Source organism: Apteryx mantelli, chromosome 18, assembly GCF_036417845.1.
Source record: "Apteryx mantelli isolate bAptMan1 chromosome 18, bAptMan1.hap1, whole genome shotgun sequence".
NCBI classification, from domain to species: Eukaryota; Metazoa; Chordata; class Aves; order Apterygiformes; family Apterygidae; genus Apteryx; species Apteryx mantelli.
Window position 1 is genome coordinate 3827726 of NC_089995.1, and position 13579 is coordinate 3841304.

Below are 13579 nucleotides of genomic sequence, written 5' to 3' on the forward strand. Positions count from 1 at the left end.
GCGCTGACTGTGTCTCCGCAGCGGTTACGACTTCGACTACGACTACTACAGAGACGACTTCTACGACAGGTAGGCGGCGGCGGCGGCGGCCCGCGGGGCTCCGCTTTGGGGCGCGCTGCGGCCCGCGATGGGGGTCGCCCGCGATGGGGGCGCGGGGCGGCCGGCGGGGCTCGGCGCGGCCCCGCGGTCGCTTCATCCCGGCCCCGGCCCCGCACAGGCTCTTCGAGTACCGGGGCCGAGTGTCGCCGGTGCCGCGCGTGGTGCCCGTGAAGCGGCCCCGGGTCACCATCCCCCTCGTGCGGCGCGTGAAGGCGACGCTGCCCGTCAAGCTCTTCGCCAGGTCGGCCGCCATCGCCAGCAGCTCGGCCAAGCTGAAGCGTGAGTATGTGCGCGCGGGCGCCCCTGCCCTGAGCCGCGCGTGGGGTTCCCTGCCGGCTTTTACCTGCTCAGCGGCGGGGACTCGGCCAGGCAGAAGGAGGGAGGCAGGCTCATCGGGGCACCTCCGGTGCAATAAATGCAACGAGCCCCGTCCACCGCCCCGACACCTTTCTTCTGGTAGCCGTGTCCCCCGGGAAGCTTTTGCACCTGCCCGATGCGCAATGTGAACGCAGGTTCTGCTGCTCCCACGTTTCTTTCCTGCCACGGTATTTACCTTGCCACCGCAGCTCTCCTCAGCGTGTCCAGGTCAAAATCCCACCCATCCCCAGCTCGGGTGGGTCTGCAGCACAGCCACGGCCGTGAGGGCTGAGCGTTACGGTGGCGATGACGAATGCCGTGTCTTGCTTGCAGAATCATCCCAAATACGTGAAATGGCCGAGTAGAGTAAGTGCCTTTCTTTCCTTCTTCCGTTCCAAGTGAAATGCAGTGAGCTGCAAACAATCAAAACCGAACTGACGCAGATCAAATCCAACATCGATGCTCTTCTGGGCAGATTGGAGCAGATAGCTGAAGAACAGAAATTGTCCACAGGTTGGTTGGCGGCGTCTGAAAGCCTCAGGGCTGGCCCTGGGAGAGGGCAAAGGGCCCAGGTGCAGAGAAGTGCGCTTCAGAGCTGCTCGTTCAGGCGGGCAGGGCGGTCTCTAAGGCTTTGCGGCTTATCACGGCCTCAGGGCTCCGACTTTGCCGCATCCACACCACGTTCTGCTGGGGAACCCCCTCAGACACAGGACGAGACACTTCTGTAGCACCAAAAAGGATAAAGTACTTCACTAACAGACATGAAGACGCAAGTCCCTGCCCTGAGGAGTTCAAAACCTGTAATGCTGCTCAATAGCAGATTCTCAGCTACAAGCCCTCAGTCATTTTTTTGGGGGGGAGGGAGAGGGAGGTTGCCTCTTTCTAAGGGAATTTCATTCTTTTTCTGAAATGGAAATTCAGAGCTGAAAACTTTTCTGGGTTTTATACATCAGCAGTGGACCACATTTCAGTGAATACACAATTCATTTTCTGTCAATGTTGGGATTTAAGCAGAAGGGGAAAATGGGCTACAAGTATTAGACTAACCAGAAACATCACTGCAAAAAAAGTGAAAAATCTAGATTCTGGAAACATCTGTGTTGCCAGGTAGATAGGCTGCCAAAATTGCATGCTGTATTCCCCTCCCCAAGTTATGGAAATGGGTTTAAAATCATGAGTTTTCTTTTTCCTTTGGTGATATAGTTTGTATTTTTTTCATTTCTCTGGTTTGGGTTGCAGCTGCCTCCCATACCCCCCCCCCCCCCCGAGGGCTGGCAGAATGAAGGGTTCTGATTTGCCCTTTCCAGTGTTTCTTTCAGTCAGCTCCCTCAAAATCAACATTGTAGGAAAAAAAAACTATATCCGTTATGAATATAACAGCTCCTGAGTACGGGGGCCCACTGCATTAGTCTCGTCAGACTTCAAGCACTCCCCCCCGCCACCCTCTGATCCTGGTGTCTTGGCTCTTGGTCTCGCAGAGGTACGGAAGAAGGCTGACGGAAGCAAAAGTGAGATCTCCCAGGAAGACACAGCATCAGAGGCAGAGATCAACACAGAGGAGCCGCTGAATGGGGATGAGGGTGAGGAAGAGGGTCTCACACGGGATGAGTGTGAAGATGAACTGGTAAGAGGGTTTGGGTAACATATCCCTCCAGACAAGGGAATTTAATAACGCACTACAATTTTACTGGAATTTTTTTAAGTCCTCAGGAAAATACAGTTCTGTATTTAATCCCATGATTGTTCACAGCTTGTTCTTCCAAACTGCTCTGCTTGCAAAAGCTTTGAGCTAGCGAATGCACATGGAGATGCTGAAGAAACATGGTTGGCTCTTGAAATTCAGACCACATTTATCCTTGATTTCATAACAATTAATCAATGGTTAAAATAAGTTGCTTTGTTCCAGAGTGATTCTTAGATGGATTAAAACATATGGCAAAGACACGCCATATTATATTGACTGCACTTTTCTAACAACTTGCATTTGCAATGACCTTTCTTCTGGACGGACACCAAATTGCATAAATCTAGTTACACAGTTTGAGCAAGCAGCTACTGCTGTGCATGAAGCTGTATATCCTTACTGAGGGCAGCACTTGTCTGAGCCTGATTAGCCTGATTTCATATATATTGGCTTTAGTCTTTCCCTGAGTAAGGATATTTTCTAGGCAGGGACTGCAAGGAGGCCCAGTGAGCCCAGCAGGCAACTTCTGTGCCTAAAATTAAGCATCTGCTTATGCAGTTTGCAGGATGAGAAGCCTGTGTTTGCTTACTATGGTGATACAGGGTAATATATTACTATTGGTAGCATTGTCATTTCTCCAGAATTAAGGTTCCTCTGAGAACAGGATCAGCTCCAGATGAAGGCAAAATGGGCAGCTGCAAAGGGCAGTAGGGTGGTGGGTGGAGAGCTAGCCCTGTGCTGCTGCGTGCTTTACCGCGCCTCGACCCTGGCAAGTCAGGCTAGCTGGTGCTGCTGGTGCCCAGGGCGCCTTGGTCAGGATGGATGAGGGAGCTGAACAGAATTTTTCAACTGTTTCAGCTTCCGGGGCCTCAGCTGAAGCCCATGACCCCTGCTGAATCTAAAGAAACGATTAAGAGAAGACATCATAACAGACTGCTATAAAGAAGAAAGGCAAAAGCTGGCCTTCATCTCTATGTTGATTAGGACAAGGAAGCACAGGTTTAAATTACCTCAAGGGAAACAGATGGTAGAAATTAGGGGGGAAACTTGCTGATGCTAATGATGATAAAGCACTATGCAGACCGTCAACAGCAAATGTGGACTTCTCCGGCATTGGTGGGATATGAAAACAGAGTGGACAGACATCTGCTGGGAATGATTTAGTATGAGCTGGTCCTCATTAGGAGTAGGAAATGAACAAGATGACTATTTCAGGTCCCTACAATCTCTATATTCTGTAATTCTCTGGTCCTAAAGTGGCATTGAGATCAGAAATCTTTTGCTGCCAGTATCAGACAGGCTCAGGTATGCTCAGCATGGGGCAGTTTAATGTGTGCAGTTCATCCGCAAGGGTGTTTTCTTAAAAACTGCAAGGCAAATCACAAAAGCCATCCTTTATATTTTGAACCTGACCTTGCAGCACTGAACAACTCATAAATCTTTCCAGTTCTTGGGGAGTGACTTCATCCCCTGTCTCTTTGACCTACACACATCAGCATAGCCTTCACCTCCTGCTATCTGCGGACACTGTGTCTGCATTTGTCAGTAAGAACGTTATCTACCTTTGTTCGGAGGGACAGTGGGAAGGATGGTTGATGCAAGGCAGGAAGCAAACCTCCCTACACTTGGGCAGTACCCAGCACAGAAAGGCTTCCCTGCAGTGAGCCTTTTCCCCACGGTAGTATGGGGTAAATATGCCTTAATGGGACTTGGATCTAGGCCCCAGCTGTGTCCTTTAGAAGACAATTGCAGGACATCTCCTGGGGGAACAGCTGGCCTGAGCAGCCTTGTTCCTAGGGGAGTTTCACTGAATCAAAATTAATGTGAAAATACTATGGCTAAGCAGGGTGGTGCAAGCTACATCAGTAACACAGAAGTGTTAAAGTATATAGAGATATTTCGCAGTGGTATTAGTCCCAGCTGGATGAAGGGGAGCTTTTCCGCATCCAAGGGAATCAGGCACACAGCTTTCATTGAAGGTCAGTGGGAGCTGTGCACATACTTCCTTTCAGCCCCACTTCCAGGCTGAAGTTGGCTGCCCTGGTTCTGTGCACAAATCTCTGTTTGACCATGGTGAGGGTACCCAACACTGGTAGGGGCAGGGGAGTCAAGTCCAAAATGTACGTCCAGCCCACAGACGTGGGAAGGGACCTGCTCTCAGTGTGAGTTTGTGCCCTTCTCAGAGAGGGTGGGTAGGACAGGAGCTCAGCAGCAGCTGCTGAGTCCTAAGATCACAGAATTGTAAAATAATTTAGGTTGGAAGGGCCTTCTGGAGGTCTCTAAACCAACCGCTTGCTCCAAGCAGGGCCAGTCTGATCAGGTGCCTCAAGGCCTTGTTTTGAATATCTCCAAGGGTGCAAGTCCCACAGCCTTTCTGCATCCCTGATTCAGTGTTTGACTATGTGCACGATAAAAATGTTTTCCTTAAGTCAGAATTTCCCTTGTTGCAGCCTGTGCCTGTTGCCTCTCATCCTGTCCCTGGGCACCTCTGAGAAAACTCTTGCCCCATCTTCTCTAAACTCTCCCATCAGGTAGCTGTGGGCAGTGGTAAGATCCCTTTTTACCTTTTCTTCTTCAGACTGAATTAATCCAGCTCTCGGCTTCTTCGTACATCCCATGCTCCAGCCCCTTGACCACCTTGGTGGCCTCCGCTGGACTTGCTCCAGTATTTCAGTGTCTTGCTGGGCACACTGCTGACTTCTGCTCAGCTTGTTTTTCAGCACCATCTCCAAGTCTTTTTTTGCAAAGTTGCTTTCTAGCCCCTCACCCGCAATGTGTCCTGCTGCATGGGGTCATTCCTACTACAGAGAAAGATCAGGTAGGTAATACTTCATTCACACAGATTCTGTCACAGGCTCAGGGGTCTGGGAGGCCAGAAGGCAGACCTGACCTGACCGGTGAAAACCAAGGCAAAGAAAACATTGAATATCTTGGCCTTTTCCATGTCCTTTGTCACTAGGTTCCCTGCCCCACTGAGCAGTGGGTCTACATTTCCCTTAGCCTTCCTTTTGCTGCCAGTGTACCTACAGAAGCCCTTCTTGTTGCCCTTCGCATCCCTCACTAGTTCCAACTTTAGCTGAGCTTTGTCTTTCCTAACTCCATCATTGCACACTGCAGTGGTAGCTCTGTGTTCCTCCTGGGTAGTCCAGCCCTGCTTCCACCTTCTAGGTACTGCCTTTGTGTAGGAAAAAGCTTATCTGGAAGTTTGCTGTTCATCCGTGCTGGCCTTCTGCCATGCCTGCTCCACTAGTTCTCCACATCAGAATGGGCCATCCCTGTGCTTTGAGGCAGGTGTCCTTGAAGATCACCCAGCTGCCCAGGGCCCCTTTGCTAACCACGGCAGTCTCCCTTGGGATCCTGCCAGACAGATCCCCAAGCAAACTGAAATTCGCTCTCTTGAAGTCCGTGATTTCTGCTATTTGTCTTGCTCACTTCTCTCAGAATATTCAACTTGACAGTCTCACAGTCGCTGCAGCCAATATTTCTCTCAACCTTCACATCTTCAGTCAGTTCTGCCTTGTTTGTCAGTAACAGATGCAGAAGAGCATTTCCCCTAATCAGCTTGTCAGTCAGCTGTGTCAAGAAATTGTCCTCGATGCTCTCCAGAAACCTCCTGGATTGCTTGTACCCAGCCCTATTGCCCTTCTAGGAGATACCAGGGTCGTTGGAGTCCCCTATGAGTAGCAGGGCCTGCGATCGTGAAGCTTCCTCTAGCTCCCCAAAAAAGGCTTCATACATTTATCAGTCTGTAGCAGATGCCCACCATGCTGTTACCTGTGTTGATCTGTCCTCTGGTCCTTACCCACAAGCTCTCACCTGAGTCATTGCTTGTTCCAAGGCAAAGCTGTGTTCATTTGAGCTATTTGTTTGCACAGAGCGCAATGCTGCCTCCTCGCCTTCCCCCCGGCTTCCTGAAGAGCCTGTTCCCAGGGCACTACACCAGTTTTGTAACTGCAGCTCTGCAGGCAGAGAAGGAGCCTTTGTCCCGTTGTCGGAAGTCACAAGGCTCCAGACTTCCCCATCTTGATAGTCTCCATTCACAGCTCCTTTGAGCACAGTCTCTAGCTGCCCCTCCTTCCTTGCATTGCTGCACTGAGGCTTTTGCCTCTGCAGGATCTCCACAAAGACCCTTTCTTGGAGGTTGGCTGAGCTGCAAGGGAAGCAGCAAGATGATGGACAGCTGAATTCCTTGTGCCTAATTCCCTGAACCTTTTCCCACAAGGAACCTGGTCCACAGTTATGTCAGGTAGACTAGAGGTGCTCCAGGGAGTCAGGGGTTAAAATCCTCCACCTGGTTTAAGCAGGCAGAGAAGAAGAGCAGATTCAGAACTGAAATCAGATTGGGGCCCCCATGCCTTATGAAGCAGCCTGCCGCTAGCAAGGTTTGGACTGGGTTCCCTTGCCTTTCCTTTCAGATTAGCTAGTATCACCTGCAGAGGTCCCCTGGCTCCATTTCCATCTGTAAAATATTCACACACAAAATTTGGCCTCTGACACCTGACTTTACACTGCTATGGTGCAGTGGGCTCACTTTCATCCTGGTCCTTTTGGGGTTTAGCAGGAGCCAGACCTCAAAATCCAGCAGGGAATGACACTTCCCAGAGTCTGTTCTGGGCAGAGCACTGCCAGAATAAGTACCCAGAACAAACTTCTGCTTTTGTTCTGGGACTGATTCAGCCAAAAACCACAGCCACTACACACAGCAGCCACATCAGGTGTGTCTGTAGTTGATCCCGCACTACCGAGCAGCCCAACACTGTTCCCACTGTGGGAGCTCTCCCGCAAGCCATGGTACAAGCTGATCTCTGTATGTGACGTGTCACAGCGTCTCAGGCAGGACAGGAGGAACAAATGGTGATTTCCTGTTTCTGGTTCCTTTTTCCCTTCAGGAGAACAGCCATTACACAGATGTGGAGGATGCCAGACTACAGTAACCAGGTACAGCTCACACACTGCTTTCTTGGAGGCTGGATTTGGAGCAAAAGCTTTCACCCCCATACTTTTTTTTTTGCTGCTTCAGAAGATACTCTTTTACACTGATCCTCTGTGTTTTCCTGGCACTGAGCCTGGCTGCTCATCTGAGCCGCTGATTAGCCCCTCTCTCCATTTCCTAAGTCACTGCCTCGCTGAAGTTCGGGGGAAATGATGCACCTTTTTTTCTCTCTCCTCTCTCCTTGCAGCCCATTCAGAACAGCAGTGAGCAACAGCGTGTGGAAAGCACGAGGCTAAACCCTGTCCTGGCACGTTGAGCAAGACAAGCTAAACTGAAGGGCTGCTGTCATCTCTACCTGGCATTCAAAAGGAGAAATATGGCCCAACATCTTCCACCCATCTGTAAAGCAAAGACAAAGAAAATTAATCATCCCAGCAGATCCCCACTACCCCTTCCAGTGGATTCAGAGCTCTGTTGCCAGCACAGGCAGCAACCAAACCCCGCACAGTCCATAACCTTCACTGACTGGAGATGAGAGAGCAGTTGTGTTACCAAATGAATCAGAGATGCTATAGAGCATTTTGTAGGAGAGGACGGTCAACTAATTATAATCCAATAAAGAGGGGTTTTTTTCCCCCATGCTAGGTGAGGACAAGAGCATTTGCTAACTGGAGGAAAAGTTTGGACAATTCATGGTCTCACACTAAAGATCATGTCAAGTAAGAGGGTGTGGGGTGAGCTCCCCTACCAGAACGGTCACCTCGTTTCATGTCTCTCTCTCGTCCCCTGAGCTGTCGCAGGTACGTGGTCGCTTCCGAGTGGAAAGGAGTCTGTGCTGGTTTATTGCTGTGCTTTTTGCAACTGCTGGAAGAGAGGGGATGAGAAAAGGAAGCTGCCTGCAGGAAAGCAAGTGAACCCCAGCAGGAGAAACAAAGCACATGTCATCTGCGGTTGTTTGGTTTCCTTGTGCTCTATTGGGAAACCACTACGTAAAGGCTAAGCAAGCCTTTGCAGAAGGAGAGGGTGCAGGAACGCGTGAACTGGGTGGAGGAGACCCCTTTCTTGGACCAGCAGCTCCCTGAAAGGGAGGTGATCCCCCCACTCCCTCTCCAGCACAGTGCCAGATAAGTCAGGCCCTTCCCTGGATGTTCACATCTCCTCTCGCTCCAGCCTCACTGGCTCTTCACGCTCACCTGGGGCTCCAGGAGAGGGGTGAGGCAGCTCCTGCTCCTAACTGCAAAGGTTGTGCTCCAGCATCAGTTTGACAGATCTGAGCAATGTGACAACTTGCCTGAGCTTAACAAGACTGGTAACAAGGAATACTCTGAGCACGATGCATGTGGGCGTTCAAGCACTTCCCCTTCATCCCCAAATTCAAACTGCTTTTGACCTATTCTAAGCCCTGAAATTGGAGGGTTGCAGCAGCCAGCATGTGGCTTGTCATGGGAACCCTTTTACATGGCAACATCTGTCTCTCTGCCTTTTTCTTCTTGTTCTTTCCTCTTTCATGAGTTTACCCAATTTTTCTGAGTTCAGAGGTTGATGGGACTGAGACTTATGCAGCACTTTATTCAGATCGGATGTGTCCTGCCCATCTCCCCTCTGGCCCCCACTTCCCCTCCAAAACACACACGCACATCAGTACTTTGAATCCAGAATGGTGTCCACACCTTCTCCTCCCTCAAACTCCCACAAACAGAGCAGACCCCCCCCCGAGTCTATGGAGGGCTGTGAAAGGGGACTCTTGCTTTCTACTCCAGCGCTCAAAGCCAGACCTCTTCTGCAGCATCTCTCTTTGAAGGGTGGAGGGAAAAACAGGTCGTGGGGGGGCAACACTTCCCTGCCCAAAGGGCCATCCTGGAGCAAGCATGGCTCTTGAAGCACAATGTTGTATTTGCATTTCTTAGTTTAAAGTAATTCATGAGGGATTAAAGGGATAACCGTGCTTTCCCCTACCTTTTTCCGGTTCCTGTACAATTTATCCATTGTGTTGTACTGAGCCGTTGTAGAGCTGTTTTCTAGGCTTTGAGAGATGAGCTGCAGTTTTTTGCTATGAACTGGCTGCGATGCTGATGTTTGGGAGAAAGGTGACCTTGTACATACAATCCTGTATAATAAAAGAAAGAAATCTAATTTGCTTTTGCTGTCTTCTTTCTCGCTCTCTCTCCCATACATACACAAACATACACACTTTTTCCTGCATTTGAGACGACCTCTATTCCCTTTCCCAGTTTCAGCTCTGCCAGCAGGATTTGCTTTACCTTACACGGGGTCTATTCCGTTAGGCTGAACAAAACTTCTGGATCCACATGGACTTTAAGACTTTACTTCTGTAGACTTAGCAACTCATTTGGTGCAGGAGAGTGGGGGACAAATCCAGGCCTTTAATCTCTTGGACTGTTTGCACTAGTCTAGATCATAACAGACTGGAAAAACATGGATGCTGTTCCAGTTTGCACAAGCCAATGGGAGTAATAAATGCCTCCTGGCCATCTCCTCAATACCTTCTTCAGCAGAGCAAAACACACGACCGCACAGTGAGCTGTGCACTTGTTCACTGCTCACAGAGTAAACAGCCAAATCCAAGCACATTCGGCATCTCTGCTGTGCCTGGAGGTCACGCAGGGACCACACTCAAGTGAATCCAGCCACTACCTCCCTTCTGCGTCTTTTTGAAGTTCCTGGTTCCAGAAACCTGGCTTGATCTGTCATCCAGCACTGAAGGGCAAAGCTGGCTATTGCAGATGTTCAAGTTCACGTCGAGTCTGGGGATGCCTTGAACGTCCGGACTAGGTGTCCTCCTGCTGGGGTTGGGTTGCTTCAGAGCACTGCAGCTGAGCAGTTTGAGCCCATATAGGCATGGCTGAGGTCTCTTAGCACAAAACTAGTTTGAATTTGGTAATAACTTTTTATTGGGGGGGGGGGGGGAGGAAAGGTGCTTCAGAGCTCCTGTGCAGTCTCCTCTCTGGTAATTATCTTTACTGTTAGCTGTAGTCCATATATCCACAGTGAAACAAGTCTGGGTTATTTTGGTTTTCAAGCTAATTGAGTTCTGCATGTGACCATCCAGAAAGCCTTCTCGTCAGGAGCAGAGCCGGGGCAGTGGGTGCCGACACGGGCACAAGGCACGGTGGGCAGAGGTCTGGAGACACACAGGTGAGAGCACATGAGCAAAAAAAGCAGCTTGGGTGGTAGAGGCTTAAATACACCCAGTACGTACAGTTCAAACGCACACACATACAGCACAGACGAAGCCACCAGGGTTTTATAAGCATGCACCTGATGCCAGCCTGCTTCTCCTCCCCTTGCTCTCCCATCCCATCCTCCCTGGTGGACTGCAGTGAGGAGCAGACCCCACATCGCTGTGTTTGTCCTGGTCAACAGAAAGACGTGTGGTCCCCCCCTCCCTAAGCGTCTTAAATATCCACAAGGCAAAAAGATCAAGCAGATGTCATCAGCTCCTGCATAAATGGAAAAGGGACCCCCTGCACACAGCCAATCACCTTGTGAACATCTTTTCCCTGATTCAGAGTCGCTCCCTGCGAATTGTCCCTGCCCAGCTGCTACGTGCCAAGACGAGGGTTGGGCCGGTTCATTCTCCCCAGTATTTCCCCTGGGTAACAGTTAATTCAGCATCTGGGCATGCTGAAGAAAAGCCACCACCATAAGTTGAACAACTCACACTGAACCTGTGTCTGGTTTCTGTCTCATGGGCTGGAAAAAAATGCTTTTGTTTAAGTCTTTCCCCACCACCACACGATCTCATTGCGAATTTCCCCGGACCTGACTCAGTTTCTCACATTTGCTGCCAGGCTTGTCGCAGCCACAAGCTGTGTTTGGCGGTGTCCTTGCTGGAAACAAAACCAAACGGCTCGATTTCCCACTGCCTTGCCCACACCTCTGCGAAGGAGATGTGAAACGTATGAGCTTGTCGAGACACTTTGGGCTTCAGTGTGTTGCGATGTGGTGGGAATAGCAGATGCGCATGAATTTTGGGCTCTCTGCTTTGTTATACGTTGGCTCCTGGTTGCTTCCACATCACTCAGGGCCAGAACAGAACTGCAGGCAGGGTTTTCATTAAAGATCCCCCAAAATGCTTCAGATGGGGTCACGACGCCTGGCCCAGGGCTGCACTGCAATCAGCCCTGTGGCAGTTTTGGGTTCGTGCAGTGCAGTGTGGAGAGCCATCACGCTTCCCCCAGTTCCAGCTTTAACAAAGTGGGGCACCTACGGATATGATAGACATTCCAGCCGGGAAAATCCTGGCTGAAGAGGTTTCAAGGTCCATGCAGCTTTGCAGACAGGCAGGGGAGCTACTCTCCTGCTCCATCATCTTGTAGGGCCTGCAAACCCTGTGCGGAGGGGTGCTGCGGTGTTAGACAGCAGCAACAAGGTGCCCTCTCAGCAGCACAGTAGCTTACACCCTCACACCTTGCATGTCCTAATGCTTCTGCTTTTTAAATGCTATTTCTTGCATCTGGATTCTCTAACTTTGCTCCTGCAGTTTGAGTCAGGAGATGCAGCAGAAGGTCCCATTGACTTTAATAAATCTTATTAATAGCCATCACACAGTTAAATTCCATGCAGCACTTAGGAACTATTCAGGTTATTGCAGTTTTAATAGGGCCCATTCTTTGGGGAATTTGTAAAAGCTACTTGCAGCCTTGATGAGGGTTGTCATATCCCTCCTGCCTTGTCTTCTATTACCTGCAACAGATGTTAATTACTTTTTTTTTTTTTCCTCCTTCAAAAATATTTGTGCAAATGTTTGGAGATGGGGTCAAGAACCCCAGCAGCTCCCAGTGCAAGGACATCCATGCATCTCCAGGAAACATTCCCAAACCATGGATCAGATGCAAAGCGACGGTCTCCCCATGCTGGCTAAGAGCACAGCAGGGCAGGAGAAAATATGTGCCCCTGGAAACGATACCGGAGACCCAGCTGATCCGTGAAAACCCCATGCACTGCGGAGGCTGGGCAGGCCCCAGGAGAAGAGCGACCCAGCCCAGCCAAAGCCCTCAGCCCACCAGAGCAAGCAAACGCAGTGACGCGAGGGCCACGCGGCTGCCGCCAGCTGCCCTGGCCTCTGGGACTCCCACCCTACAAAGGCAGAGGTGTGCTCCACAAGGCCACATCAGAGAGGTCCGCTTTATAAGGTCCCAGCTGGCTTCTTTGGGTGGAAACCGCCTTGCAGCAAGCCAAGGCCAGGCTTCAGTACTGCCCGAGCCCCAGGGTGAAGCTCAAAGCGGGACGTACATGCCCAGCCCGTTCCCCTGCACCAGAGGGAATTGCACCCACCTGAGCTAGACCAGGGCTTAGAGAAACTCACGGGAAATCACACCAGGGTAAGGGCAAGCTTCAACAGCATCGTGATGACCATGAACTAATTAATTTGCAGGAGCTGGTCCCCATGCAGGGGGCAGATTTGCAGGTGCCGCAGAGGCACCCCGAGACCCGCTGCGCATCGCCCCCGCCGCAGCACTGCTGGATACCCAGACTGGCACAGAGCGAGCACCCTGCAAAAGGAGACCTACAGGCATCCAATCCCAGTGATTCCTGAGGCAGGCATGGGACATCTGCTAGCATCTCCCGACGCTTACTCCCCGGGGAGGAGCAAGCCCATTTGCCAGCAGCACCTTCTCTCCTGTTCCTGGGACGCTGAGTGCTGGGATGTTCCTACCTGCAAGCTGCATGTGCTGCCTCCAGGCTCCCCATCTTCAGGAAAATGGAAGCAGATCAGTGGCCTCATGCTCCTATTCACATTAGGTTCAGTTAGTACCAGAAACAAGCTTTGCTCTAGCAAAGCAGAGTCTTGATTAGCACCTTGAAATAGATAGCAAAGGGTAAAAACAAGGAAATGTAGACTTAAAAAACACCTGCCAGCATTCAGGGTTTCTACAAGCCCTTCTGGCTGGAAAAGCCCAGGGATCAGCTCAGCGATGATACGGCTCCAGCACCAGCCTCTTCAAAGTCTTGCTCGGCGGCCACGGCTGAGACCTCATTTCCCCACGGAAAGGCTGCGTTGCAGGTACAGCTGCAACGTTACCTTGGGGCTGGCATCTCTACGCCTGCTCCCACGCTCCATGAGTAGCGGGAGCTGTGTTCCTGTGCTGCCGTTGTCAGCCTGGCCCCGGGAGGCAGCAGTGGGGTCCTTCACCCGCACGTGCACCAGGACGGCTTGCAGCCTGCCTTGCCCCGTTCAGGAGCAATCAACGCACCTTCCCTCCTTCGGGTCATGTATGGAACAGGGCTCCTGCCTCTTCTTGGGGGCTGCTCTGCATTTTACCATCTCATCATGTTCCTTACTCAGTGAGGTCCTTCAAGCTGAAACAGCCTTCCAGGTAATGCCAGCGTTTCAGAACTACCTCAGACCTTGCACACCAGGAGAAGCAGCCACTGCACATATATCTTATTGAACACAAACGCAAGCTGAGCTTAGAGCTTTGCAGAGATCCCAGCTGGTCTATGAGCAAGCACATGAGAGACTGAGCAGCAGCGAGCTCCAG

The 13579-nt window shown here is 50.9% G+C and overlaps 1 protein-coding gene across 2 annotated transcripts in view; it reads left to right on the forward strand.

Moving 5' to 3' along the window:
* RALY (RALY heterogeneous nuclear ribonucleoprotein) overlaps window positions 1–9206 on the forward strand; it is a 159718-nt gene extending 150512 nt beyond the window's left edge. For both annotated transcript variants that reach the window (XM_067307498.1, XM_067307499.1), the window contains 6 exons: window positions 22–69; window positions 218–378; window positions 856–969; window positions 1935–2080; window positions 7030–7078; window positions 7321–9206. In XM_067307498.1, the coding sequence (XP_067163599.1) occupies window positions 22–69; window positions 218–378; window positions 856–969; window positions 1935–2080; window positions 7030–7074 (514 nt within the window). In that variant the 3' untranslated portion in view covers window positions 7075–7078; window positions 7321–9206. The remainder of the gene's footprint in view (window positions 1–21; window positions 70–217; window positions 379–855; window positions 970–1934; window positions 2081–7029; window positions 7079–7320) is intronic.
* The last annotated feature ends 4373 nt before the right edge of the window (window positions 9207–13579 follow it).